Source organism: Triticum dicoccoides, chromosome 3A, assembly GCF_002162155.2.
Source record: "Triticum dicoccoides isolate Atlit2015 ecotype Zavitan chromosome 3A, WEW_v2.0, whole genome shotgun sequence".
Lineage (NCBI taxonomy): Eukaryota > Viridiplantae > Streptophyta > Magnoliopsida > Poales > Poaceae > Triticum > Triticum dicoccoides.
In genome coordinates, this window is record NC_041384.1 from 10,888,360 (window position 1) to 10,912,647 (window position 24,288).

The 24,288-nt window shown below is 42.6% G+C and overlaps 1 protein-coding gene across 1 annotated transcript; it reads right to left on the minus strand.

The window, feature by feature from the left end:
* Window positions 1-17,576: 17,576 nt before the first annotated feature.
* On the minus strand, window positions 17,577-22,016 carry LOC119271695 (O-acyltransferase WSD1-like). The gene is made up of 7 exons (XM_037553422.1): window positions 21,675-22,016; window positions 20,809-21,429; window positions 19,786-19,852; window positions 19,623-19,696; window positions 19,288-19,479; window positions 19,025-19,162; window positions 17,577-17,759 (listed from the first exon to the last, which is right to left on the minus strand). Exons 1-7 carry the CDS (start codon window positions 22,014-22,016, stop codon window positions 17,577-17,579), a joined length of 1,617 nt encoding a protein of 538 aa, XP_037409319.1.
* Between the last annotated feature and the right edge of the window lie 2,272 nt (window positions 22,017-24,288).

The following is a 24,288-nucleotide window of genomic DNA, read 5'->3' on the forward strand; positions in this document are numbered from 1 at the left end:
GACGCGCGTCGGGGTAGGGCGACAAGCGGCGACGGTGTCGGGCGAGGGCACGGGCGACGGCGAGCGGGCGGCGACGGCGACCTCGGGCGGCTAGGGGAGGCGACGGCGACGTCGGGGCAGGGGCCGGCGTCGAGGAGCAGCGCGCGTAGCAGCCTCGCGGCGTTGGAGAGAAGAATGGCGGGTGGGGGAAATTTCCTAAGTGTTTGGTTATATAGAAAAGTATTTGGTCCCGATTCGTGGCATCAACCGGGACCAATGCTTCCTTTTAGTCCCGGTTGGTGCCACCAACCGGGACCAAAGGCCTCTTTTCAGCAGCCTAAAGGGCGGGAAGCGGCGGCCTTTGGTCCGGTTGGTAGCACCAACCGGGACTAAAGGGTGGCATTGGTCCCAGTTGATGCCACGAACCGGTACCAATGCACCCTTTAGTCCCAATTGGTGGCACCAACCGGGACCTAAGGCCTTGTGCTGGAACTGGCGCGGTGCGGTGGGATGTTTAGTCCCACCTCGCTAGCCGAGAGGCTTCGACAATGGTTTATAAGCGCTGTTGCGCTAACCACTTCGAGCTCCTCTCAAATGCAGGCTTACGGGTCCAAAGTCACTTTATCTTCCTGTGGGCCTACTGGGCCTCCTGCGGGCCTGAATCCTGGCCCATGGTAGGGTTTCTAGTCGTATTCAGGCTGTGGGGGCCCAGTAGGTGGCACTTTTTTGTTTTTTTGTTTTCTTTGTTGCTTTATTTATTTTATTTTGTTTCTACTTACAACAAAATACTTAATGTTGCTATTTTTATTTTTTTCCAGTTTTTTGTTTTGTTTTTGCATTATTTATTTTCTTTTGTTTCTTGCTTTATTTTTTTAATTCTTTTTGCTTTTAGGTCAGAAAAATTATAAACTTCCTATTAGTGCCATTTGTTTTAGAAAAAAATATGAACTTTCTGTTAGTGTCATTAGTTTTCAAATTTGAATTGTTTGATATTTGTGCGAATCTCAAGTTTGTGATTAACTTTACTATAAAAATAGTTTTTTTTCCTTTTTTTTGTTTTGTTGTTTGCATTATTTATTTTGTTTTGTTTTTTGCTTTAATTTTTAATTCTTTTTGCTTTTAGGTTAGCAAAATTATAAACTTTCTGTTAGTGTCATTAGTTTTAGAAAAATTATAAACTTTCTGTTAGTGCCATTAGTTGTCAAATTTGAATAGTTAGAATTTGAATTGTTTGAAATTTGTGTGAATCACAAGTTTGTGATTAACTTTACTATAAAAATGGTTTTTTCCTGTTTTTTTGTTTTGTTTTTCGCATTATTTATTTTCTTTTATTTTTTGCTTTAATTTTTAATTCTTTTTGCTTTTAGGTTAGCAAAATTATAAACTTTCTGTTAGTGCCATTAGTTTTAGAAAAATTATAAACTTTCTGTTAGTGCCATTAGTTTTCAAATTTAAATAGTTAAAATTTGAATTCTTTGAAATTTGTGTGAATCACAAGTTTGTGATTAACTTACTAAAAAATGAGCATAGATGCGCTTATAGAGAAAATTCAACCTAAATTCATAGTAAATTTCTATGAATTTCAGAGAAATTCACTCTGAATTTAGGTTAAACTTTTCTCTATAAGGGCATCTATTTTCACTTTGAGAGGAGTTCAACAAGGCAGAGAGGGAAGGGCTTATAAACCGGTGTGAGCCCCCTTTGGTTGGCGAGGTGGGACTAAACTCTGCCCGCAACGAGGACCAACCCTTTAGTCCCGGTTTGTGGCACAAACCGGGACTAATGGTCATGGGCCAGGGGCGAGGAGCATTGGTCCCGGTTGGTGCCACGAACCGGGACCAATGCCCCCTTTAGTCCCAGTTGGTGGTACCAACCGGAACCAAAGGCCTTGTGCTGCCCCGCGTCAAAAGTTTGGTACCACCTCGCTAGCTGAGAGAACTCGAGAGTGGTTTATAAGCGCTGCTGCGCCCACCCTCTCGAGCTCCTCTCGATTGTAGGCTTTCGGGCCTAACCATATGCTGTGTGCCCGTGGGCCTACTGGGCCACCTGTGGGCCTGAATCCTGGCCCATGGTAGGGATTCTAATCGTATTCAGGCCGTGGGGGCCCAGTAGGTGGCACTTTTTTGTTTCCTTTGTTGCTTTATTTATTTTATTTTGTTTCTACTTACAACAAAATACTTATTATTTTTATTTTTATTTATTTTATTAAAGTTTATTTTTAATTATTTTTCTTTTAGGTCACAAAAATTATAAACTTTCTGTTAGTGCCATTAGTTTTCAAATTTGAATAGTTAAAATTTGAATTCTTTGATATTTGTGTGAATCACAAGTTTGTGATTAACTTTACTATAAAAATAGTTTTTTTCCAGTTTTTTAGTTTTGTTTTTTGCATTATTTATTTTCTTTTATTTTTTGCTTTATTTTTTAATACTTTTTGCTTTTAGGTCAGAAAAATTATAAACTTTCAGTTAGTGCCATTAGTTTTAGAAAAATTATAAACTTTCTTTTAGTGCCATTAGTTTTCAAATTTAAGTAGTTAAAATTTGAATTCTTTGAAATTTGTGTGAATCACAAGTTTATGATTAACTTTACTATAAAAATAGTTTTTTCCAGTTTTTTTTGTTTTTTGCATTATTTATTTTCTTTTGTTTTTTGCTTTATTTATTAATTCTTTTTGCTTTTAGGTCAAAAAAATTATAAACTTTCTGTTAGTGCTATTAGTTTTAGAAAAAATTATAAACTTTCTGTTAGTGCCATTAGTTTGCAAATTTGAATACTTAAAATTTGAATAATGGTATTACGAGGGCCGAACCATAAGACATTAAAGCATTTCAAATGAACTCTGAAAAAGTTGAAAGTTGGCATGGTATCATAATTTCACCCACATAGCATATGCATGTACAAAACGGACAATGGTATCATACTCGTCTGTTACAAAGTTGGCACGGTATCATCATAATAGTTGCGGGAGAAAGTCTTCACGTTTTCTTCGCTTGTGTCATTTGCTTATTGCGCCGTAACCATAGATAATCTTCATCGTTTATCAGGATGCTTGGGTCAGCCTTGACTTTGAAGGGAGGAATTTCATGAAACTTTTCATAATCTTCAGACATGTCTGTCTTGCCCTCCACTCCCATGATGTCCCTTTTTCCTGAAAGAACTATGTGGCACTTTGGCTCATCGTATGATGTATTCGCTTCCTTATCTTTTCTTTTTCTCGGTTTGGTAGACATGTCCTTCACATAGATATCCTGTGCCACATCATTGGCTAGGACGAACGGTTCGTCTGCATACGCAAGATTGTTGAGATCCACTGTTGTCATTTCGTACTGTGGGTCTACCTGTACCCCGCCTCCTGACAGATTGACCCATTTGCACTTGAACAAAGGGACCTTAAAATCATGTCCGTAGTCAAGTTCCCATATGTCCACTATGTAACCATAATATGTGTCCTTTCCCCTCTCGGTTGCTGCATCAAAGCGGACACCGCTATTTTGGTTGGTGCTCTTTTGATCTTGGGCGATCGTGTAAAATGTATTCCCATTTATCTCGTATCCTTTGTAAGTCAATACAGTCAAAGATGGTCCCCTGGACAACAAGTACATCTCATCACAAACAGTGTTGTCACCTCTAAGACGTGTTTCCAACCAACTACTGAAAGTCCTGATGTGTTCACATGTAATTCAGTCGTCGCACTGCTCCGGGTGTTTGGAGGGCAGTCTATTCTTGTGTTCATCGACATACGGGGTCACCAAGGTAGAGTTCTGTAGAACTGTGTAGTGTGCTTGAGACCAAGAATATCCGTCCCTGCATATTATTGAGGCCCCTCCCAGCGTGCCTTTTCCAGTCAGTCTCCCCTCATACCGCGATTTAGGGAGACCTATCTTCTTAAGGCCAGGAATGAAGTCAACACAAAACCCAATGAAATCCTCTGTTTGATGGCCCATGGAGATGCTTCCTTCTGGCCTAGCGCGGTTACGGACATATTTCTTTAGGACTCCCATGAACCTCTCAAAGGGGAACATATTATGTAGAAATACGGGCCCCAGAATGACAATCTCGTCGACTAGATGAACTAGGACGTGCGTCATGATATTGAAGAAGGATGGTGGGAACACCAGCTCGAAACTGACAAGACATTGCGCCACATCACTCCTTAGCCTTGGTACGATTTTTGGATCGATCACCTTCTGAGAGATTGCATTGAGGAATGCACATAGCTTCACAATGGCTAATCGGACGTTTTCCGGTAAAAGCCCCCTCAATGCAACCGGAAGCAATTGCGTCATAATCACGTGGCATTCATGAGACTTTAGGTTTTGAAACTTTTTCTCTGGCATATTTATTATTCCCTTTATATTCGACGAGAAGCCAGTCGTGACCTTCATACTGAGCAGGCATTCAAAGAAGATTTCTTTCTCTTCTTTCGTAAGAGCGTAGCTGGCAGGACCTTTATACTGCTTCAGAGGCATGCCGTCTTTTTCGTGCAAACATTGCAGGTCCTCCCGTGCCTCAGGTGTATCTTTTGTCTTCCCATACACGCCCAATAAGCCTAGCAGGTTCACGCAAAGGTTCTTCGTCACGTGCATCATGTCGATTGAAGAGCGGACCTCTAGGTCTTTCCAGTAGGGTAGGTCCCAAAATATAGATTTCTTCTTCCACATGGGTGCGTGTCCCTCAGCGTCATTCGGAACAGCTAGTCCGCCGGGACCCTTTCCAAAGATTACGTGTAAATCATTGACCATAGCAAGTATGTGATCACCGATACGCATGGCGGGCTTCTTCCGGTGATCTGCCTCGCCTTTGAAATGCTTGCCTTTCTTTCGACATTGTGGTTGGTCGGAAGAAATCGATGATGGCCCAGGTACACATTCTTCCTGCATTTGTCCAAGTATATACTTTCAGTTTCTTCTAAACAGTGCGTGCATGCGTGGTATCCCTTGTTTGTCTGTCCTGAAAGGTTACTAAGAGCGGGCCAATCGTTGATGGTTACAAACAGCAACGCGTGCAGGTTAAATTCCTCCTATTGTGCTCATCCCACGTACGTACACCATTTTCATTCCACGGTTGTAAAAGTTCTTCAACTAATGGCCTTAGGAACACATCAATGTCGTTGCCGGGTTGCTTAGGGCCTTGGATGAGAATTGACATCATAATGAACTTCCCCTTCATGCACATGAAGGAAATATGCCCTAGAGGCAATAATAAAGTTATTATTTATTTCCTTATATCATGATAAATGTTTACTATTCATGCTAGAATTGTATTAACCGGAAACATAATACATGTGTGAATACATAGACAAACAAAGTGTCACTAGCATGCCTCTACTTGACTAGCTCGTTAATCAAAGATGGTTATGTTTCCTAACCATGAACAAGTAGTTGTTATTTGATTAACGGGATCACATCATTAAGTGAATGATCTGATTGACATGACCCATTCCACTAGCTTAGCACCCGATCGTTTAGTATGTTGCTATTGCTTTCTTCATGACTTATACATGTTCCTATGACTATGAGATTATGCAACTCCCGTTTACCAGAGGAACACTTTGTGTGCTACCAAATGTCACAACGTAACTGGGTGATTATAAAGGAGCTCTACAGGTGTCTTCAAAGGTACATGTTGGGTTGGCGTATTTCGAGATTAGGATTTGTCACTCCGATTGTCGGAGAGGTATCTGTGGGCCCTCTCGGTAATGCACATCACTTAAGCCTTGCAAGCATTGCAACTAATGAGTTAGTTGCGGGATGATGTATTACAGAACGAGTAAAGAGACTTGCCGGTAACGAGATTGAACTAGGTATTTGGAATACCGGCGATCGAATCTCGGGCAAGTAACATACCGATGACAAAGGGAACAACGTATGTTGTTATGCGGTCTGACCGATAAAGATCTTCGTAGAATATGTAGGAGCCAATATGAGCATCCAGGTTCCGCTATTGGTTATTGACCGGAGACAAGTCTCGGTCATGTCTACATTGTTCTCGAACCCGTAGGGTCCGCACGCTTAAGGTTACGATGATAGTTATATTATGAGTTTATGCATTTTGATGTACCGAAGTTTGTTCGGAGTCCCGGATGTGATCACGGACATGACGAGGAGTCTCAAAATGGTCGAGATATAAAGATTGATATATTGGAAGCCTACATTTGGATATCAGAGGTGTTCCGGGTGAAATCGGGATTTTACCGGAGTACCGGGAGGTTACCGGAACCCCCCGGGAGGTACATGGGCCTTAATGGGCCTTAGTGGAAGAAGAGGAGAGGCAGCCAGGGCTGGGCCACGCGCCCCTCCCCCCTAGTCCGAATAGGACAAGGAGAGAGGGGGCCGGCGCCCTCTTCCTTCTCTCTCTCTCTTTTCCCACCTCGCGAGTCCTATTCCAACTAGGATTGGGGGAGAAGTCCTACTCCCAGAGGGAGTAGGACTCCTCCTGGCGCGCCATATGTGGTTTGCCGGTCTCCCCCTCTTGGTCCTTTATATACAGAGGCAGGGGCACCCCAGAGAGACAGAAGTTGATCCACGTGATCTTATTCTTAGCCGTGTGCGGCGCCCCCAGCCACCATAGTCCTCGATAATATTGTAGCGGTGCTTAGGCGAAGCCCTGCAGCAGTAGTACATCAAGATTGTCACCACGCCGTCGTGCTGACGGAACTCTTCCCCGACACTTTGCTGGATCGGAGTCCGGGGATCGTCATCGAGCTGAACGTGTGCTAAAACTCGGAGGTGCCGTAGTTTCGGTGCTTGATCGGTCGGGCCGTGAAGACGTACGACTACATCAACCAAACGCTTCCGTTGTCGATCTACAAGGTATGTAGATCACACTCTCCCCTCATTGCTATGCATCACCATGATCTTGCGTGTGCGTAGGAATTTTTTTGAAATTACTACGTTCCCCAACAGTGGCATCCGAGCCTAGGTTTTATATGTTGATGTTATATGCACGAGTAGAACACAAGTGAGTTGTGGGCGATATAAGTCATACTGCTTACCAGCATGTCATACTTTGGTTCGGCGGTATTGTTGGACGAAGCGGCCCGGACCGACATTACGCGTACACTTACGCGAGACCGGTTCTCCCGACGTACTTTGCATATAGGTGGCTTGCGGGTGACAGTTTCTCCAACTTTAGTTGAATCGAGTGTGGCTACGCCCGGTCCTTGCGAAGGTTAAAACAGCACCAACTTGACAAACTATCATTGTGGTTTTGATGCGTAGGTAAGATTGGTTCTTGCTTAAGCCCGTAGCAGCCACGTAAAACTTGCAACAACAAAGTAGAGGACGTCTAACTTGTTTTTGCAGGACATGTTGTGATGTGATATGGTCAAGACATGATGCTAAATTTTATTGTATGAGATGATCATGTTTTGTAATCGAGTTATCGGCAACTGGCAGGAGCCATATGGTTGTCGCATTACTGTATGCAATGCAATCGCGCTGTAATGCTTTATTTTATCACTAAACGGTAGCGATAGTCGTGGAAGCACAAGCTCGACAAGACGACAACGATGCTACGATGGAGATCAAGGTGTCGCGTCGGTGACGATGGTGATCACGACGGTGCTTCGGAGATGGAGATCACAAGCACAAGATGATGATGGCCATATCATATCACTTATATTGATTGCATGTGATGTTTATCTTTTATGCATCTTATCTTGCTTTGATTGACGGTAGCATTATAAGATGATCTCTCACTAAATTATCAAGTAGTGTTCTCCCTGAGTATGCACCGTTGTGAAAGTTCTTCATGCTGAGACACCACGTGATGATCGGGTGTGATAGGCTCTACGTTCAAATACAACGGGTGCAAAACAGTTGCACATGCGGAATACTCAGGTTAAACTTGACGAGCCAAGCATATACAGATATGGCCTCGGAACACGGAAACCGAAAGGTCGAGCGTGAATCATATAGTAGATATGATCAACATAAAGATGTTCACCAATGAAACTACTCCATCTCACGTGATGATCGGACATGGTTTAGTTGATTTGGATCACGTAATCACTTAGAGGATTAGAGGGATGTCTATCTAAGTGGGAGTTTTTTAAGTAATTTAACTGAACTTAAATTTATCATGAAACTTAGTACCTGATAAGTATCTTGCTTGTTTATGTTTGATTGTAGATAGATGGCTCGTGCTGTCGTTCCGTTGAATTTTATTGCGTTCCTTGAGAAAGCAAAGTTGAAATATGATGGTAGCAATTACACGGACTGGGTCCGTAACTTGAGGATTATCCTCATTGCTGCATAGAAGAATTACGTCCTGGAAGCACCGCTGGGTGCCAGGCCTACTGCAGGAGCAACGCCGGACATTATGAACGTCTGGCAGAGCAAAGCTGATGACTACTCAATAGTTTAGTGTGCCATGCTTTACGGCTTAGAATCGGGACTTCAACGACGTTTTGAACATCATGGAGCATATGAGATGTTCCAGGAGTTGAAGTTAATATTTCAAGCAAATGCCCGGATTGAGAGATACGAAGTCTCCAATAAGTTCTATAGCCGCAAGATGGAGGAGAACAGTTCTGTCAGTGAGCATATACTCAAAATGTCTGGGTATAATAATCACTTGATTCAATTGGGAGTTAATCTTCCAGATGATTGCGTCATTGACAGAATTCTCCAATCACTGCCACCAAGCTACAAGAGCTTCGTGATGAACTATAATATGCAAGGGATGAATAAGACTATTCCCGAGCTCTTCGCGATGCTGAAAGTTGCGGAGGTAGAAATCAAGAAGGAGCATCAAGTGTTGATGGTTAACAAGACCACTAGTTTCAAGAAAAAAGGCAAAGGGAAGAAGAAGGGGAACTTCAAAAAGAACGGCAAGCAAGTTGCTACTCAAGAGAAGAAACCCAAACCTGGACCTAAGCCTGAAACTGAGTGCTTCTATTGCAAGCAGACTGGTCACTAGAAGCGGAACTGCCCCAAGTATTTGGCGGATAATAAGGATGGCAAGGTGAACAAAGGTATATGTGATATACATGTTATTGATGTGTACCTTACTAATACTCGCAGTAGCACCTGGGTATTTGATACTGGTTTTGTTGCTAATATTTGCAACTCGAAACAAGGACTACGGATTAAGCGAAGATTGGCTAAGGACGAGGTGATGATGCGCGTGGGAAACGGTTCCAAAGTCGATGTGATCGCAGTCGGCACGCTACCTCTACATCTACCTTCGGGATTAATATTAGACCTGAATAATTGTTATTTTGTGCCAGCGTTAAGCATGAACATTATATCTGGATCTTGTTTGATGCGAGACGGTTATTCATTTAAATCAGAGAATAATGGTTGTTCTATTTATATGAGTAATATCTTTTATGGTCATGCACCCTTGAAGAGTGGTCTATTCTTGTTGAATCTCGATAGTAGTAACACACATATTCATAATGTTGAAGCCAAAAGATGCAGAGTTGATAATGATAGTGCAACTTATTTGTGGCACTGCCGTTTAGGTCATATCGGTGTAAAGCGCATGAAGAAACTCCATACTGATGGACTTTTGGAACCACTTGATTATGAATCACTTGGTACTTGCGAACCGTGCCTCTTGGGCAAGATGACAAAAATGCCGTTCTCCGGTACTATGGAGAGAGCAACAGATTTGTTGGAAATCATACATACAGATGTATGTGGTCCGATGAATATTGAGGCTCGTGGCGGATATCGTTATTTTCTCACCTTCACAGATGATTTAAGCAGATATGGGTATATCTACTTAATGAAACATAAGTATGAAACATTTGAAAAGTTCAAAGAATTTCAGAGTGAAGTTGAAAATCATCGTAACAAGAAAATAAAGTTTCTACGATCTGATCGTGGAGGAGAATATTTGAGTTACGAGTTTGGTGTACATTTGAAAAATTGTGGAATAGTTTCGCAACTCACGCCACCCGGAACACCACAGCGTAATGGTGTGTCCAAACGTCGTAATCGTACTTTACTAGATATGGTGCGATCTATGATGTCTCTTACTGATTTACCGCTATCGTTTTGGGGATACGCTCTAGAGACGGCCGCATTCACGTTAAATAGGGCACCATCAAAATCCGTTGAGACGACGCCTTATGAACTATGGTTTGGCAAGAAACCAAAGTTGTCGTTTCTGAAAGTTTAGGGCTGCGATGCTTATGTGAAAAAGCTTCAACCTGATAAGCTCGAACCCAAATCAGAGAAATGTGTCTTCATAGGATATCCAAAGGAGACTATTGGATACACCTTCTATCACAGATCCGAAGGCAAGACTTTTGTTGCTAAATTCGGAAACTTTCTGGAGAAGGAGTTTCTCTCGAAAGAAGTCAGTGGGAGGAAAGTAGAACTTGACGAGGTAACTATACCTGCTCCCTTATTGGAAAGTAGTACATCACAGAAAACTGTTTCTATGACACCTACACCAGTTAGTGAGGAAGCTAATGATGATGATCATGAAACTTCAGAACAAGATACTACTGAACCTCATAGATCAACCAGAGTAAGATCCGCACCAGAGTGGTACGGTAATCCCGTTCTGGAAGTCATGCTACTAGATAATGATGAACCTACGAACTATGAAGAAGCGATGGTGAGCCCAGATTCCGCAAAGTGGCTTGAAGCCATGAAATCTGAGATGGGATCCATGTATGAGAACAAAGTATGGACTTTGGTTGACTTGCCCGATGATCGGCAAGCAATTGAGAATAAATGGATCTTCAAGAAGAAGACTGACGCTGACGGTAATATTATTGTCTACAAAGCTCGACTTGTCGCAAAAGGTTTTCGGCAAGTTCAAGGGATTGACTACGATGAGACCTTCTCACCCGTAGCGATGCTTAAGTCTGTCCGAATCATGTTAGCAATTGCCGCATTTTATGATTATGAAATTTGGCAGATGGATGTCAAAACTGCATTCCTGAATGGATTTCTGGAAGAAGAGTTGTATATGATGCAACCAGAAGGTTTTGTCGATCCAAAGGGAGCTAACAAAGTGTGCAAGCTCCAGCGATCCATTTATGGACTGCTGTAAGCCTCTCGGAGTTGGAATAAACGTTTTGATAGTGTGATCAAAGCATTTGGTTTTATACAGACTTTTGGAGAAGCCTGTATTTACAAGAAAGTGAGTGGGAGCTCTGTAGCATTTCTGATATTATATGTGGATGACATATTACTAATTGGAAATGATGTAGAATTTCTGGATAGCTTAAAGGGATACTTGAATAAAAGTTTTTCAATGAAAGACCTCGGTGAAGCTGCTTACATATTAGGCATTAAGATCTATAGAGATAGATCAAGACGCTTAATTGGACTTTCACAAACCACATACCTTGACAAAGTTTTGAAGAAGTTCAAAATGGATCAAGCAAAGAAAGGGTTCTTGCCTGTGTTACAAGGTGTGAAGTTGAGTAAGACTCAATGCCCGACCACTGCAGAAGATAGAGAGAATATGAAAGATGTTCCCTATGCATCAGCCATAGGATCTATCATGTATGCAATGCTGTGTACCAGACCTGATGTGTGCCTTGCTATAAGTCTAGCAGGGAGGTACCAAAGTAATCCAGGAGTGGATCACTGGACAGCGGTCAAGAACATCCTGAAATACTTGAAAAGGACTAAGGATATGTTTCTCTTATATGGAGGTGACAAAGAGCTCATCGTAAAAGGTTACGTTGATGCAAGCTTTGACACTGATCCAGACGATTCTAAATCGCAAACCGGATACGTGTTTACATTAAACACTGGAGCTGTCAGTTGGTGCAGTTCTAAACAAAGCGTTGTAGCGGGATCTACATGTGAAGCGGAGTACATAGCTGCTTCGGAAGCGGCAAATGAAGGAGTCTGGATGAAGGAGTTCATATCCGATCTAGGTGTCATACCTAGTGCATCGGGTCCAATGAAAATCTTTTGTGACAATACTGGTGCAATTGCCTTGGCAAAGGAATCTAGATTTCACAAGAGAACCAAGCACATCAAGAGACACTTCAATTCCATCCGGGATCTAATCCAGGTGGGAGACATAGAGATTTGCAAGATACATACGGATCTGAATGTTGCAAACCCGTTGACTAAGCCTCTTCCACGAGCAAAACATGATCATCACCAAGGCTCCATGGGTGTTAGAATCATTACTGTGTAATCTAGATTATTGACTCTAGTGCAAGTGGGAGATTGAAGGAAATATGCCCTAGAGGCAATAATAAAGTTATTATTTATTTACTTATATCATGATAAATGTTTATTATTCTTGCTAGAATTGTATTAACCGGAAACATAATACATGTGTGAATGCATAGACAAACAAAGTGTCACTAGTATGCCTCTACTTGACTAGCTCGTTAATCAAAGATGGTTATGTTTCCTAACCATGAACAAGTAGTTGTTATTTGATTAACGGGATCACATCATTAAGTGAATGATCTGATTGACATGACCCATTCCACTAGCTTAGCACCCGATCGTTTAGTATGTTGCTATTGCTTTCTTCATGACTTATACATGTTCCTACGACTATGAGATTATGCAACTCCCGTTTACCAGAGGAACACTTTGTGTGCTACCAAACATCACAACGTAACTGGGTGATTATAAAGGAGCTCTACAGGTGTCTCCAAATGTACATGTTGGGTTGGCGTATTTCGAGAGTAGGATTTGTCACTCCAATTGTCGGAGAGGTATCTCTGGGCCCTCTCGGTAATGCACATCACTTAAGCCTTGCAAGCATTGCAACTAATGAGTTAGTTGCGGGATGATGTATTACAGAACGAGTAAAGAGACTTGCCGGTAACGAGATTGAACTAGGTATTTGGAATACCGACGATCGAATCTCGGGCAAGTAACATACCGATGACAAAGGGAACAACGTATGTTGTTATGCGGTCTGACAGATAAAGATCTTCGTAGAATATGTAGGAGCCAATATGAGCATCCAGGTTCCGCTATTGGTTATTGACCGGAGACAAGTCTCGGTCATGTCTACATTGTTCTCGAACCCGTAGGGTCCGCACGCTTAAGGTTACGATGATAGTTATATTATGTGTTTATGCATTTTGATGTACCGAAGTTTGTTCGGAGTCCCGGATGTGATCACGGACATGACGAGGAGTCTCAAAATGGTCGAGATATAAAGATTGATATATTGGAAGCCTACATTTGGATATCGGAAGTGTTCCGGGTGAAATCAGGATTTTACCGGAGTACCGGGAGGTTACCGGAACCCCTCGGGAGGTACATGGGCCTTAATGGGCCTTAGTGGAAGAAGAGGAGAGGCAGCCAGGGCTGGGCCGCGTGCCCCTCCCCCCTAGTCCGAATAGGACAAGGAGAGAGGGGGCCGGCGCCCTCTTCCTTCTCTCTCTCTCTCTCTTTTCCCACCTCGCGAGTCCTATTCCAACTAGGATTGGGGGAGAAGTCCTACTCCCGGAGGGAGTAGGACTCCTCCTGGCGTGCCATATGTGGCCGGCCGGTCTCCCCCTCTTGGTCCTTTATATACAGAGGCAGGGGAACCCCAGAGAGACAGAAGTTGATCCACGTGATCTTATTCTTAGCCGTGTGCGGCGCCCCCAGCCACCATAGTCCTTGATAATATTGTAGCAGTGCTTAGGAGAAGCCCTGCAGCAGTAGTACATCAAGATCGTCACCACGCCGTCGTGCTGACGGAACTCTTCCCCGACACTTTGCTGGATCGGAGTCCGGGGATCGTCATCAAGCTGAACGTGTGCTAAAACTCGGAGGTGCCGTAGTTTCGGTGCTTGATCGGTCGGGCCGTGAAGACGTACGACTACATCAACCAAACGCTTCCGTTGTCGATCTACAAGGTATGTAGATCACACTCTCCCCTCGTTGCTATGCATCACCATGATCTTGCGTGTGCGTAGGAATTTTTTTGAAATTACTACGTTCCCCAACAGCACATCCAAGGAGGAAGATTATACATACATAGAGTAACGGGCCAGGTGCTGTGATTGCTGCTCTGCTCCCCGAAAGGATTAATGCCATCCGCGTTTAAACGAAACCATACGTTCCTTGGGTCACTTGCAAACTCGGGCCAGTACTTTCTCTCGATTTTTCTCCACTGCGACCCGTCAGCGGGTGCTCTCAACTTCCTGTCTTTCTTACGGTCCTCACTCTGCCATCGCATCAACTTGCCATGCTCTTCGTTTCTGAACAGACGTTTCAACCGTGGTATTATAGGAGCATACCACATCACCTTCGCAAGAACCCTCTTCCTGGGGGGCTCGCCGTCAACATCACCAGGGTCATCTCGTCTGATCTTATACTGTAATGCACCGCATACCGGGCATGCGTTCAGATCCTTGTACGCACCGCGGTAGAGGATGCAGTCATTAGGGCATGCATGTATCTTCTGCACCTCCAATCCTAGAGGGCATACGACCTTCTTTGTTGTGTATGTACTGTCGGGCAATTCGTTATCCTTTGGAAGCTTCTTCTTCAATATTTTCAGTAGCTTCTCAAATCCTTTGTTAGACACAGCATTCTCTGCCTTCCACTGCAGCAATTCCAGTATGGTACCGAGCTTTGTGTTGCCATCTTCGCAATTGGGGTACAACCCTTTTTTGTGATCCTCTAACATGTGATCGAACTTCAGCTTCTCCTTTTGACTTTCGCATTGCGTCCTTGCACCGACAATGACCCGGCGGAGATCATCATCATCGGGCACATCGTATGGTTCCTCATGATCTTCAGCAGATTCCCCCGTTACAGCATCATTTGGCACATCGTCTGGTTCCTCTTGATCTTCAGCAGCTTCCCCCATTGCAGCATCACCGTATTCTGGGGGCACATAGTTGTCATCGTCCTCTTCTTCTTCACTGTCTTCCATCATAACCCCTATTTCTCCGTGCCTCGTCCAAACATTATAGTGTGGCATGAAACCATTGTAAAGCAGGTGGGTGTGAAGGATTTTCTGGTCAGAGTTAGACTTCGTATTCCCACATTTAGGGCATGGACAACACATAAAACCATTCTTCTTGTTTGCCTCAGCCACTTCGAGAAAATCATGCACGCCCTTAATGTACTCGGAGGTGTGTCTGTCATCGTACATCCATTGCCGGTTCATCTACGTGCATTATATATAATTAAGTGTGTCAAAAACCATTACAGAACATCATGAATAGATAATTAAGTGACCAAATTAATAGAAGTTCATCATCACATTAAAACCAAAGTACATACATAGTTCTCATCTAACAACATATAGCTCTCCAGAGCATCTAATTAATTAAACCATACATTGAAACTATGTAAAACATTTCAATGCGAAAACAAACGCGATCATAATCGCAACCAAGGTAACAATTGATCCAACGACATAATGATACCAAGTCTCGGTATGAATGGCATATTTTCTAATCTTTCTCATCTTCAACCGCATTGCATCCATCTTGATCTTGTGATCATCGACGACATCCGCAACATGCAACTCCAATATCATCTTCTCCTCCTCATTTTTTTTATTTTTTCCTTCAAGTAATTGTTTTCTTCTTCAACTAAATTTAACCTCTCGACAATAGGGTCGGTTGGAATTTCTGGTTCAACTACCTCCTAGATAAATAAAATCTATGTCACGTTGGTCGGCATAATTGTCATAAACAATAAATGAACCAAATAGTTATAAAAAGATAATATATACCACATCTGAATCATAGCCAGGACGAGGGCCGACGGGGGCGGATACCAAAACCATCGCACTATATAATAACAAGCAATAATAAAAGTAAGAAAATTAGACAAGTATCTATCTAAAGTAAGAATTTTTTCTTTCAGAAAGAAGATAAGAACAAGGGGCTCACCACGGTGGTGCCGGCGACGAGATCGGTGCGGGCGATCGACGGCGGTGAAGACAGGAGTGGGACGTGACGGGCCGCTAAACCTAGACAAATCTCGAGGAAAATGGAGCTTTGAGGTCGAGCTTCGAGAGGAGAAAACTTAACTAGTGTGGCTCGGGCATTTCATCGAACACCTCATGTGCATAAGAGGTGAGCTAGAGCACCACAAAGCTCTCCCCTCGTCGGCCAGAGAAAAACAGAGCACTGGGGTGCTCTGCTCCCGGGCGAGGGGTATATATAGACACCTCATTGGTTCCGGTTCGCGGCATGAACCCGGACTAAAGGGAAGCTTGTGGTCCCGGCTCAAGCCACCAACCGGGACCAATGGTGGTGGGCCAGGAGCGAGGCCCATTGGTCCCGGTTCGTCCCACCAACCGGGACCAAAGGGGCATGACGAACCGGGACCAATGCCCCCACGAGGCCCGGCAGGCCCCTGGCCTCACGAACCGGGACCAATGCCCCCATGGATTCCGGTTCTAGACTGAACCGGGACTAATGGGCTGACCCGACCTGAACTAAAGCCCTCTTTTCTACTAGTGATAAGACTATTATTTGTCGCATTGAACATCATGTAGTAGAATTGTGAGTCGGGAAATTGCTGAACTTGTTTGTATTCTACAATAATACGCACTACGTACCATGGTGCTGATGACATGCAAAAGTTCTTCTCAATCAGTTGTGTTTTTGTTGTCAAGTACTCCGTTGGTAATCCTACTTGCCAATGACGCATGTGCTAACTGAATTTGCGAAACCATAGAGATAACTGTATCTATTAAGCTGTCGTTCCTTGACGTCTCACAATTTCAGCAAAACGACATGGGCAAGAAATCACCATGCTCAACCCAAACGGCTAAAAGATTTCGAAGAGGCACCTCACGACCAAGTCAAGCCCATGTTCGATTGCCTCGACCCCACTATATTATGGAACATAAAGGGTATGCTGATTTTATGTGGGCCTTGGCTGGTAGGGCGACCTGATCGACATGTGATATCACTGTGCATAAATGGAGAGAATACGGCCGCATGTAAAATAGCTGATGGATGGAATACATGCGAAGAGTACGTGACTGGAACAGATCACAATAAAGGCTGACCAAGGAGATAGCGAGCTCCAGGTAGCTCGTCCATCAAACAACATTTTCGCACTAGAGGGACCTATTTAGGCACCACGGTTATAGAAATTAGCATTGGTGCTTAAGTAAAAAATAAATTATTTCCTAAACACATAATTGTGGATGGTAGTATGATCAACTTCGTTGCCAATAGAGTTTTGCACCATCGTGGTGGCTGCCCTGCCGAGGTTGCAAAATCAAGGAGATTCAACTCTGAGAGCGGAGGATAAAGTCACCTACTCACCTTTCATGGCTGACGCACTTGGGAGCATCGCATACTCTTTCTATCTTGAACAAATAATAGTGCCCCGAAATAATGGATATAGCCACCTACACGGTGGATTTGCACAAACTGACTCATCATAGTTGAGCTTTTCATTAAAAAAAACTAGGAGCCACACAGTCAAGCCTTTGACCGACTATTGATAACTGATTATGTGGTGGTAGAAAAGGGTTTGGACCCAAAATGTACAGTTATTGGTATCTGTTAAAGTACACATAAGACACACTTGCAATTAAAATACACACAAGATACTAGTATTACACATAGTTGCATATATATATATATATATATATATATATATATATATATATATATATATATATATATATATATATATCATTTTTTATATGTCCACCTATCCAATTATCTATTACTCAGTCACACCGTTATGGATCGAAGTTGTCAACATCTTCAGGGCTGCCGCATTCTTCATAATCCTGATGGACTCAACAAAATCACCCAAAAGTTGATGACAATCTTGAAATTGTTCGTCATCAACTGCGAGAACTACCTTGATATCACTACCATAATTATGGTAGTGCACAGTCAAAGCCTGCATACAGAAATCCAGACAGTTAGAGGAAACATGGAGTAAAATGAAGAGAAAAGTATATTTTTTGTCCCTCAATTTTTGGCGGAGTCTAGATTTGGTCCCTCAACTCCAAAACCGGACAACTTGCACCCTTAACTTCTCAAACCGGACAAGATTCATCCCTGGTCATGGTTTTGACCGGTTTTGGTGCTGTCCCACCCCGGTTTTGACCGTTCCGACTCAAATTTGCCTACCTTTTCCAAGTCCACGTACTGTTTTCAAATTCGGTTACTTTTTTCAAATACGTGAACCTTTTTAAAATTTGTGTACTTTTTTTAAATCTGCGTACTTTTTTCCAAGTTCATGTACTTTTTCAAATATGTGTATTTTTTAAGCTCATTTAGTTCTTTTAAGTTAATTTAGTTTTTTAAAATTGATGTACCTTTCATATTCAAGTACATTTTCCTGAAAGAGTTCATGAATTTGAAAATTTTATGCGAACTTGAAAAAAGTACGTGATATGGACTTCTTTTGCGCAAAAATATGTGGATGTCAAAAATTATTTAAACTTGAAACAAGTACGTGAATTTCATACAAAGTTCATGGATTATAAAATGAACATGGATTTGAAAAAAAATGCGGACTTTGAAAAGTATGTGGATTTGAAATAAGTATGCGAATTTCAGAAACAGTTCATGGTTTTGAAAAATACTTGGATTTGATAAAGTTACACAAACTAGGGAAAATACGGGGATTTGGAAAAAGTACATAAATGTTAAAAAATCATGGATTTGAAAAAAGTACGTGAATTTCAGAATAGTTCGCTGATTTAAAAAAAGTATGTTTATTTTTAAAAAATACGCGACCTTGTAAAAACTACGCGGAGTTGAAAAGTGTATGTGAATTTTAAAAAGTTCACGGATATATATATATATATATATATATATATATATATATATATATATATATATATATATATATTTTACAGGAATATGAGTGAGCACCGGTCAAAACCGGGGTGAGTCAACACCAAAAACCGGTCAAAACTGAGTCCAGGGACGAATCTTGTCCGGTTTCGGTAGTTGGAGGTGTAAGTTGTCCGGTTTTGAAGTTAAGGGACCAAATCTAGACTTCACCAAGAGTTGAGGGACGAAAAGTATACTTTTCTCTAAAATGAATAAACACAAAGCTAGTTTTGTTTTTGCAGACACGTGATTAAGAATGTTATTGTCATAAAGTGAGATAAGAGGGCATATGTTTTGGATGTAAGAACATGGATGACTTACTTGTGGTTGGCCATAGATGCTAGGTGCCATGAAGGCAACTGGGTGCCCACATAACGTCATATGTTCAGCTGGCCCAATTGCATTCGAAAATATTATGGTTGTACGTGTTAAAAAGCGGTGAAAGATAAATCTTCCTGTCTGCTTTCATGAAAAATCGTTACAATTAATAGAAACATGAATAAATAGACACAATGCTTGTTCCAAGTATGTGCAATGTAATCATGGGAATAGCATATAATGTACAAAAGGAGCAGGTAATATACCTTCAGACCAAAGTTTTTGACTAAGAATTCACCAATCACTCGTGTGAGCATCACTGCTAAAGACTTCTTTTTCCTATTCATGAACCTTTTTGCCTCGTGAACATACTCAAGGGGATCATCTTTCAAGGTTATATTAAACGGGCAGATGAGGCCGGTAAGTTGATTTCCTGTCTCTACCCTGGTAACATATGTCTGTTCATAGTTGAGAAGAAAATCAATGAATTTGTATAATGAATTATAGAAAACTGTGATGAAGCTCATGGTACTACATTTATATTTATATGTCACTCAATTAATATTTATTACTTATCTGCAGCGAGAAATGAAGTTCTTACTTGTCTGGTAGACACCGGCCTTGCGTCGACAAGGACACATGACCGCAAACCAATTCTCTTAGTATTACTCTCACCTAATATTGAATATTAGAAAGCAAAATGGTAAAAAAAATGCATGTCTACAGAAAAAACATCCGTTGTCGTTATCATAAAAAACACTTACCAGACTTTCTAAAGTAATATTGTGAAAGAGCCACCGAAGTCACACCAACTAGCACATCGTTTATAGTCTGTGATAACGAACAAGAGGGACACAAAATGTACTACATATGAGTCAAATCAAGATGCGACATCGAGCAAGCGAGATTCATTTATATACGGCTTGAATAGAGGGTCATGGCCATGCTACTCAATAACTAGTCATGAAACCCACACATTGTGTGGGCAACATTTATTTTATTTTTGTAATTCCAATATTATATGTTTTCCATAAATTGTTTTGAGGACACTTTAAAATGCAAAACTAATTTTTGTTGTGTTACCCATTTTATAATGTCCACTTTATTAGTTTTCAACATTGGTCAAAAGGTTATCTTGAAAACTGCCAAAGTATAAGGTAGACTTTTGTGCATGTGATTTATATTGAAAATATTTATAAAGACCTATGCATTTGCGAGTGTAGATTTTCTGAATAATATTAAAATTTCAAGTTCTTGTAGTCATTATTTTTCAGTGTATAAGCAGCATTAGAACTGGCATTATTGTGAAAATGTGTGAACAAAATGATACTGCTTTCACTTGGTCAATAGTATTTCTTATATTAATAGGCAAAGTTAGAAAAGGACCAATTGAATTGTAATTGACTTTTATTCCTGTAAGCTGTTATCTATCGTTTAATAAATCATGGTAGAATAGATACTATGTACAAAGATTAAACGAGTTAGGTACCCAGTTCATGAAAGCATTGTGACGACCATATGTTTAATATTAATACCTTTGGAAAATCCTATATTTCAAATCTAATCTTGTCATAAATTTATTGTTTTGAGAGGATTTAAAATATAAATTAATTTTTGATATTTTTTATCGCATGCCATAATAACCATTTTAAAATATCATTTTCACCTTTCCTCAACAATTTGTCTAGATAATTGCTAACATACTAAAAAAGCATGTAGTCCTTGAATAGGTGATTCCAATTGCTATCTGTAAATACATGAGAAAAAAGATCAGCAGCTTTACGTACGCAATTCATGGCAGTATTGATGAGCTTGACGTCGTCAAAGCTAAGGGTACGATGCACGAAACGCTTGCGGCGACGAGACTCGCCACCATCCCGCGGACGGGTGAAGAGCGTGGGTGGGTCACTCAAGAACAGTATTGTTGCAACAATCAACGTCATGTCCACGAGTGTGTGCCAAGCCAGCACAAAACATGACCAAACCCACGCGAACAGCGCAAGGTAATCACCCGAAGACAGCGGAGGCCGTGGTGGCAGCTGGTAGATCGCGCCCGTGCGCTTGGGTGGTGGCGGCATAGCTGGCAGCCTTGCTGGATTGACCATGCTGCGCGACGCTGCCACAAGGAGCGTCGTGATGGACGTGCCGTCGCCAATGGAGTGGTGCAGACGGAGCACCACCGTGGAGGCCGCCTCGGAGGTTGGGAAGTCGAGGAAGTGGAACTCCCAGAGAGGACGACACATGTCCATCGGGAGCAGGGACAGCGATGCCACGTAGTCCTCCACGGCCTTTTCCGGATCGGATGCCACGGCAGCAGCATCCAGTCTTGGGATGACGATGTGGTCGTCCACATTTACAGCCGTTTGCACCCACCGCGGATTGCCATCCTTGGCGGACTCGTCCATTACCTGTACATGCAGGTGTTAAAAAGGTAAGAATTTGATGCATAAAATACAGCTATATTTTCAGTTAATGCCATCGTATAAATACTCACAGGATAAGGGTAAGGATATGTAGTATGTTCTGTATATTGTTGCAATATAATATGGATATGTATCTTAATTTATATACAAGCCAACTCACAGGATAAGGAACAACTCAAACCAAGTTGGAAACATATGTGAATGCCACAAATAAAGTTTTAGAAAATTACTGGAATACAGCGGAAGCGTGGCAGACGAGTAACTAGTTCTGTTTCGATGCCGGCACGGAAGACAGGCAGGTTCACCGGCGTGCCGAGCCCCATCACGAGGACGATGCACATACCCATCTCTTCCATACCTCTTCCGGTAGGACTCATGGGCTCCTCCGCCATGGAATTGTCGGCACATTCCATCTCCGTTGGCACGTGGACAGAGAGCGGACGGCTTGACGGAGTGACTACGTTCGTTGTTGCTTCCACGAGTGGCCACTCTCGATTGTTAATTGCAACGTCTCTGGACTCGGTAGGTGCAATATATATATTCTGCAGGGAGGCAAGGTCCCTCTCGTGCATCCTGTTTATCTTTAGAGACAGAATTTAGTGCCCACCGTGTGTGATGTTCTCTCAGGTCTGTTTCATTGAGATCGTATTGTCGTGTTTGGTTTCACATTAAGTGAGACAAAGCTATCAGAAGGTGCAAATATGGATGAAAGATACAAATTGGGTAGAGGAGTAGGTGGGCAGCAGAGGGGAGTAAATAGCCGGAGGACATGCATGGCGTTTACACTTACTCTCTCCGTTCCATACTGCGTTAGTGTCAAAAACGCTCTTATATTATAAGATGGAGGGAGTATTTGGTATGCATAACTCTGATCCGCTCGACGGCCTTAGGAAGGCATGCCACCGTTGGTGGATGGTTGGGCGGCTACAGGCGGCGATTTGTCGCAGAGGGTATGGTTGCCCAACGGCGTGCTGGGATTTCAAGTCCAGTGCATGTAGCTGCTGGTATCGTGGAAAGTGGTGGCGATAACACATGATTGACTTCGATTAGATGGTGCTTCTTGAGTACCCGGTCTTCAGCTCCGGGATGAAAATTCTAGGTCTAACCCAAGTTGGTTTTACCTGGCAATGGCGTGTTTTTGCGTCGTTACCTTGTTGAAGGCATTGCTTGGATACGCTCGGACTTGCTTCTTCAGAGTGAAAACCTAGATTCTAATCATTGGTGGTTGAATCCGATGACAGCGGCATTTGAGCATCGTTCCCTTGTTGAAGGCATTGTTTTTGAAGAAATTTTCGTTGTCCTTGTGGTGTCAAATGATGATTGGTGCGGATATGCTCATCGATGTAGTTTGTCGGTCACTGTTTTTATCATAGGTTTTCATTTACTCACTTAGGCATAGCTTTGGTCTCGTATGACTTTGCTTTTTTGCCGGCATATTTTTTTAGCATGAGTGTGTTGATGTAGGTTGTGTGCGTCCTAACTATGCAGAGATTGAGTGTATGATCTTTGTGTTTGTATCTCCTTGATGATTTATTTTGATTCGGTGAAATCCACACTTTATCAAAAAAGAAGCCAGCTTTGGTATATCCCTTTGCGGTTGAAGGAATATATCCTCGATCCTAATACTCGTTTGTGTTTCTCTTACCCAAAGATTTTGTTAAACTAACACAACATAGTTTGAAGTGATTAAACTCTTGCATCCCTTAAAAAAAGTGGTTAAACACTTAAACGTGATTAGCCCAAGCCGGTTTAGTGAAATCCTCGTATCCAACGCAACGCATGGAGCAAGGACGAGTGGCAGAGTCACGCCTGCCTTGCGAATTCAGGACCATGGTCTTTTTAGGAGGGAGGTGTTGTTCTGCCGGTTCTGATTCTACAAGACCTCGTCGTTTCCATCGACCTTCAAATGGATGCAATGGAGGTGTTGTTCTGCCGGTTCTGATTCTGCCGGTTCTGATTCTACAAGGCCCCTTGCACATACATACTAGCAGTTGGGGTGCGGCCCTGCGGTGCCTCCTGAGTAGAATCTGTGCGGTGCCTGGTAGGTTGGCAATCTTGTCAGTATTTTTTTATTCTGGTCTTTTTTTTAAAAGGAGAATGATCCCTGGCCTCTGCATCTGGGCGATGCATACGTCCACTTTATTAATTATTTTTACAAGATCTTACAAAGTCATACAACACTAAGGCTAAAGTCGTCGTCTAAACAACAAACTGTCGCTACACCTATCCAGTTGGTGAAGGGGCGTAGATAACCTGGGCATAATACCAAACAGACATCGCAGCCAAGCCAAACATCTAAGACCTGAGACCCCAACCTAGCCAATTATTGGGTCTGGGGCACACACTGGTCCGGCGTGCTCTCAGAGGCCGCCGCCGCCAACTGCCACCGCTTCATCTTTAGAACTGTACTGATGCATCAACCTTGCTCGGTCTAGCTATCATCGACGCCACCATGGTGCCCAACGGCACCTCCTCCCTGCGCGCAAACAGCTGAGCACGTCGCGGTCGCCACTGATACACCTCAGCGCCATGCTGCAAAGTACCACCAGCCGACACAGTTTGAAGTCCTTGGAAGATCTGTCATGCGTAGCACCTGCCGACCAGGCATGACAAAGCGTAACACCTGTTGGTCAGGCATGACTTGATATCTCCACCGAAGCTCCGTGCAAGATGAAGCCGCTCCACCTCCTGCCTCTGACTTCCAGCGCTGCTCCACAAATGATGCTCCCAAGGGAGAAACGACACCACAGTGCCGCCATCGTCCGATCTGGAACACCAGATCCTAGGGTTTCCCCCGGAGCAGCACGAGTGGGTTGACAGTAGTTACACGACAATACCTCCATC